General features: G+C 39.1%; 1 protein-coding gene across 1 annotated transcript; it reads left to right on the forward strand.

The window, feature by feature from the left end:
* Positions 1–269: 269 nt before the first annotated feature.
* Positions 270–3,058, forward strand: LOC147461311 (uncharacterized). Its single transcript, XM_086500637.1, has 3 exons — positions 270–654; positions 1,074–1,175; positions 1,774–3,058. The coding sequence occupies exons 1-3, from the start codon at positions 550–552 to the stop codon at positions 2,680–2,682; spliced, it is 1,116 nt and encodes a 371-aa protein (XP_086356763.1). The 5' UTR covers positions 270–549; the 3' UTR covers positions 2,683–3,058.
* Positions 3,059–6,565: the final 3,507 nt, after the last annotated feature.

Consider the following 6,565-nt stretch of genomic DNA (forward strand, 5'->3'; position numbering starts at 1 on the left):
TGGTATCCATAAGGCAAAGTGGAAACCTTCTATACTAATAGATAAAGGGGGAGGGAATCCCCCCCCCCCCCCGCCACACGTCAGTGTCTCTTGCATCCGACGGGTGTCGCCTACAGCGTCTGGGAACACAGTGACGCAGAGAGAGAGAGAGAGAGAGAGAGAGAGAGAGAGAGAGAGAGAGACTAGTACGTGTAAAAATCTCCCCCTCCCCCGAAAAATCAATGTGCACGGTGTTTGAACCTCAATTCTAAGGACGCAACACCTTTGAGAGCGAAAAGGCGCCAACGAGGAGCTGTTGGGAAGACGTTACCCTCCGTCTCCCAACCCATTTCTTGGTTTGGCTCTTCGCTGTTCCGACGTTCCCGAGCCGTCGACTCGACGATCCAACGGTCTCAACTGCAAGATTGTGGGCATATGCTGCATGCACCCGCCATGGCGTTGCTGCAAGTAGGCTCACCGTTACCTCGAGCTGTGCCGCCCTTACGTCCCGACCATCTACTCCACAGGCTTGGACCGTTGGATTGAGTGCTCCTGGGGGACTCTGTGCTGATGATATTGGTCGCCATGGACAACCCCACTGTGGAGCAGATCCTCAACATGAAGAGTTATCAGCTCAAAGAGTACCTGGAAGACAAGCACGTTCCTGTGCCCAAGGTAGTAGAATAACCCTAATTTTTGTGTAATGAGTACTGTTAATCTTTGATGATTGTGTATGAGCTTGTTATGATTAACCTCAATTTCTCAATCATCTTGTCGATTAATGTGTCAAGTGTTCAATTTTTAACCTAATCAAATGAATTATATTCTCATCAATCTGGCCAATTGAGGCTTCATTAATTATTTGTGCTGATCTTATCAAATTATGTTATAATCTCATTAGTTTTGTCATCGCTGTTGAAATTTTGAGAACAAGATCAGAAGCCCCTTCCCCTTGATCTTGACAAATTTATTTACTTTGCTGTTTCTGTTCATCAGTCATTCTATTCCATGATTTGCTTGTTTGTCATTACAATGTGTCTTGTCTCATTCATAAGGTTTAAACTCACAACTTTCATGGTATTGTCCTTCAACAGAAGCAAAGCAAGGAGTTCTTGCAGACTGCAGCATTGCAGACTCATGCAGACCTGGAGGCATCAAAGAGGCAAATAATAACAAGGAGGAGATCCAAAAGAGAGGTAAGTTTTTGTGCATGCATGCTTCGAATAAATACGGATTCCTATTGGATTAGAACAAGAGTAAAGTCATCTCAATGCAAGTTTATTGGAGCTTGAGCTGTATGTGCACATTTCAATTCATTCTATTTGAAACTATAAGCACATCATCTCAACACTTTATGCTTAACATCCTATATAGCTGCGTGTAGTCAGTACAAGAATAATGGCGAAGCTAAACAATGATGCATGATGTGGCTCTACATGCCGTTAGTAGCCATGGCAAGCACATAAGCATGCATTGTATGATGTCAAATGATTGAGTCGATGCTCTGTCCGGGGCTCAGGTGGTTAGCGATAATATATGTGCCTATCACATGGGTTCAACAGAAGTATATTTTACATTAATATTTACCTAGGAGTAAAAAAAATTGTAGGAAAAGGGTGTGATATGATTTTGGAAAATTCACAGCTAAGGGATTTTAATAATACTCCCATGAATGCCCTCAATAAAGTAGTTTTACACAGAGTGAATCAGAATGCCCCGCTCTATCACGCAGTACGACACTTCTCATGCAAAGATTCACATCCAAGTATCCACTAATTATTGCTGTATATGCAGGAATCTGTCGATGGCAGCACATATTCGGGCATGTATGGGAGGTCTTCAAGTATGCCGAGGTCAGCGCCATCTAGCAACTCTTCGCCTTCATTCTCACCATCAGTGACAACTCGCAGCAGAGCTCAAGCACAAGCCAAGACAGCCGGAGCACTGCAAAGTCCACGTAAAAAGCAAGAAGATGACGCACCTGTATCGCAACAAGAAGAGGATCTTTCATACTCATCCTACTCTGGTTTAGTGCAATCTGCAACACCATCAACCCCACCACCTCACATTCTTACGAGCATCGATTTTAATCAGCCGATTGATCATGCAGGCGAACATACGCGACAAGCTGCATCTACCCCTCCTAATAAGCAAACCCATGTAGAGCCCAATGCCCACATTGAATCTGCAGCTTACTCAACGCTTCACAAGAGAACCCACCAAGAAAACCCGGACATGGCAGTAGTACCCCAATTGGAGATTGTTAAAGAAACCAGGGCGGGTGATCACCTGAATAATGAAAGCAATAAGAAAAACAGCAGACCTAATCAAGAAATAGTGAAGAAGATAATAAGGGTCAGCGATGAGGCCGATCATCAAGAAAAACACAAATCCGTAAAGAAGCAAGGTACTCATGTCAAGGGGCATCTGCAGGGAGCACCCGGTGCGCGTGCCACACATGGTCAAGGAAGCAGAATGCAAAGGCTGAAGAGATCAGCAAGTACGTTTATGTCGCAAATGAATGAGAGGGTCCTCAAGAGGCTGAGGAAAGTACCCAGGTTGCACATGGCTAGACCAAGTGCCCAGGTCTCGGTCGCCTTGCTCATGTGTGCCCTGTGCGTTGCTGCGATTGGCGCTGCCTCTTATTGGTACCATCTCAAGAAGCTTGAGGAGCAGAGGGCTCGCAAAAGATGGCTATGGTAGTAGGTAATGTGACTTTGGGATGCAGTGAATGGGTTTGGATGTGCAAAAACATGCCTGGGGTTGCAGCTAATTATCGTCCTCTTGCTTTGAGCTGCAAACAATTAATGGTGGTGATGCATCATGTCTACTTTCATATTCAAGCTAGAGTTGTACTAGTTGCTCCCATTGCTTTGCATCAAGGCTGGTCGTCGATCTCTGTACCTAAATTATCACCTGTGATCACATTTAGTTGAGAGTTCATTTTTTCTTCTTGGAATTGGAGTATTGAGTAATTGTAGCTCAAGTAAGATTAATGTAATCCTTGATGAAAATATCATCCATTTGCAATGTAAGCTTCGTCGACAAGGGGATTGTGTCACCACAATTTTTATAAAAATTATGCTTTCAAAATATCTCAAATGCATAAGTGGCGGAGAGTCTAGGAAATGAAAGCCTCATGAAAGTGGAAAATTAAAGGGTATTATATGTGTTTGTATAAAGAGGTGGTCAAGTGTGCATGCAGTGTTTGTGTCATTTTACATTTGTATTCTTGTTTATGTTTTTTTTTAGTGATTTCTTCTTGTTAAAGTTTCCTTGCACTATGTAGTATTTGTATAGTCAATTTGTTTTTTTTGAAGCCATTTAGGAGATATAGATATACACAAACATTCAAATAATTGTGTGGGACTCCCTAATCAAAGTATCCCAATAGACAAAAATGATCTACTATGCAGTGCCTATAATTATATGTTAGCAACTTCTTATCTCTTCAATGACTTGTTGGGATTACTTCTTTGAGCATGGCAACAACCTATTTGTGGTTGCTCATTCCACTTGATTCAAACAACAATGATATAGGGACTCTACTGTTGTTGTCTATGTTTGCATGACTCCAAGGGGTGGGTGCAAGATTTGGTGTATCCACTTTGAGCAGTTGGGTACTAAGTGTGACATTTAGCATGCCTCAAGCATTTGCTAATGTGGAGTCTCTCCTATATGCGCTTGCATGGCCAACTAGAAGTGAGCTGCTAAGAAAAAGCACTTGGACAACACAAAAATACAAAAACTCTAGTGTGAATTCACAACCCATAGATCGACACCATAGATGAACTAAAGAAATGGAATCAACCGAAGTTGGTAAAAGATGGGCTTGTGGTACTTATTTTGCAATCAATGTTCTTTCTATGGGTAGCTTGTACCAGGCACTAAAGAATATAGAAAAGCCATAAGCAGAATTGTAATTTTAACATGCTAAGGCTCTTATAAGCTATCAAATGAATGTAGGATCTTTTGTATTTATAGATAGCTTGTGTACAATGTCGTGATAGGTTAGACTAGGAGAGTCTTTACATACAAAATATACTCCTTTTGTAAGACCAACTAACAGTCAAAACTTTTCAATGCTTTTTTGGTTATGTATTTTCTATGGACATTAGTTCTTGGCTCTCACAAATGAGCACAAATATGGTAATATGTCATAGTATTTGCATAAAATGCTTTTTTTAACATAGTCCGAGTTTGCACAAATCACCAAAAGTGGGTACACTTGATCTTGCACATGCTCTGGTCTCAAAACTTTTGGTATAAGTAGGAGAAATTAAGAGGAGTACTCTGTTATGGAGAATCACAATTATGTTTCTCTTGAAATAATTCATCAAAAGGGGCTTCCAGTGCCATAAATTTGCAAAGCGAAACCATGCATTGATAAATTATGATGGGTATTGGGCCTTGGACATCCTTACACGTTTAAAAGAGAGAATGGATCGTTTGTTGACTCTCTTTCATCACTTCGAATAACAATTTCATCCATGAGGTCTCTTGGGATTGTTTCTATAAGGTTGAAACCATCCTTCTTTCTTCTTCCTATTCTATCAAGCTTGTGTCACATAGTTTAGAGCTCTAATTATGGGAGCTAATACGATCCCTCCCATCGCTACATTTATTGGTATCCTCTAGCCTTCAAATCTTTGCAAATTTTTTTTTATTGATTTCAACCCTCCCCAATAGAAACTGTTTCTAGTAATGTCGTTAACTCTTTTCGCTAGGCACATAGAATATCAACAAGCTCATTACCAAACTTTGAAGCTCAAAATAGAACTTTGCATGATGCAAGCAAAGTTAGAGAAGGGTGAGGTGGGCCTAATTGGAGTCGGTATATCACATTCATGAAATATATTTGGAATTTTCTCAAGTCCAATTATGACCCCACTTACATTGTGTACCATGTCACATAGCTCATTTGGTAGTCTACTTTGGATGACTCCATTATTCTCTTGTCCTCCTTCCTTTCTATCCCACCTCATATTGTAGATCCACCATCTACTCAATATCTCGACACTATGACCCAATCTACTCAATAGCTCAACAATATGAAAACCCAAACACATAGCAGCAACTATAGCTACATAATAGTAGGAGAAAACGAAAGAGAAAAATACATGGTTGTGGTACAATTTGTGAAAACAAACATGAAATTGAAACTGCAATCGGTAACATTAGTGGTAATCATCAAAAACTATAATTGTGACACAATTTGTGAGAACAAACATGAAATTGAAACTGCAATCTGTAACATTAATGGTAATCATCAAAAAATATAATTGTGACACTTTTTCAAAATTAAATTAGATGCCCATTTGGAAAGTCCACAAATATTTAATTCTCACAAGTAAACCAATAAGAAAATAGTGCAATATAGATTGGTTTTACTCACATGCAAAAATAATTATTGACACAAAGTAAACTTATACTAGCATCATTATATTAATTTGATGAATTCTTGGAGTAGTATTTAAAACAAATTAGGATAGCTACAACTTTTTTAGTGATGGTCTTGACATTATACATCTGAACACAAAATGGGGTTTCCAATGTTTAACACCAGGTTTGTGTTTGAGCCACTTAAGTGCTTGAGCCACAATAGTGGCTTAACGCCTCATCCTAAAAAATTTGCCCTACGACTCTCTATTTTTCAAGAAACCATGATTATAGGATACCATTCAGACCCTATGACAAAGAAAATTTTTTGTATACCATTTATCCCAAAAAAGTGTAGAATTAAAAAATTTAATTTTCTAAAAATAGTAAGAAGCCACAAAACTGGCTTTTAAATTTAACAGCATACACATATTTGAGGCCGAAAACAAGTCGGCAATTTTTTAATCTAAAAATAGTGTATGCATAGACTCTCATTGTATGTATTTTTCAAAAAACTTTCAATGTGCTTTAAGGGTTTTTAAAGGGTCTACATGGGGTATCAAAACTTTTGAGTGATTTTTGTTTGATTGTACCTAAAATATGGCTCTTAAAAAATAATAGTTTTACATGAAAATATTTATATATATTTTTTTTCAGCTCCCTACATGCCTTGAGAATAAATCCCTGAAAGGATTTGATGATTTTTTTTTTGGTCCATGAGAACAAGAATTTACAAAACAGTGGCTTATAGCCACAAAAATGGCTCATGCTCACACAACCCTAGTCTTAATCTTACATGTGGAATATGGTGCATAAAGTTACACACTCATGTCACTTAGGACCGGAGCAATTTGTGAATGTCCCGTTTGGTGGTACCTTCTAAACGTTGAAAATGTTTTTAAACTAGGGCTAAATAACCCCTTTTGTTGAAATTACGGGCTTACGAGTGACCCTCTAATGTGTCCATAGCCTAGTCAACAAAAATGCAGTTGGGTGGTGAGTTAATTGTTGTGATCCTTAGTCTGTGAGTTCTTGAAAGAGTGTGTACCTATGAGGCTTATTGCTATTTCAATGTTTCATGAGCATCAGAGCTAGTGGTATGCCTATATGTAGGGGGGTCAAAGAACTATTTCCACAAGTCATATGCAAGTTGCATGAAGATGAGTTTATTGGTAGGCCTTCCTTCCAATTGCACTCTAGTAGGCAC

This window comes from Adiantum capillus-veneris, chromosome 3 (assembly GCF_014529385.1).
Source record: "Adiantum capillus-veneris isolate H3 chromosome 3, ASM1452938v2, whole genome shotgun sequence".
NCBI lineage: Eukaryota > Viridiplantae > Streptophyta > Polypodiopsida > Polypodiales > Pteridaceae > Adiantum > Adiantum capillus-veneris.

Bases quoted from the DNA above. Each gene is read 5' to 3' on its own strand.
- LOC147461311 (XM_086500637.1), top strand. From the start codon at position 550: ATGATATTGGTCGCCATGGACAACCCCACTGTGGAGCAGATCCTCAAC. The intron at 655-1,073 runs GTAGTAGAATAA...GTCCTTCAACAG, and splicing joins AGCACGTTCCTGTGCCCAAG to AAGCAAAGCAAGGAGTTCTT. The intron at 1,176-1,773 runs GTAAGTTTTTGT...CTGTATATGCAG, and splicing joins GGAGGAGATCCAAAAGAGAG to GAATCTGTCGATGGCAGCAC.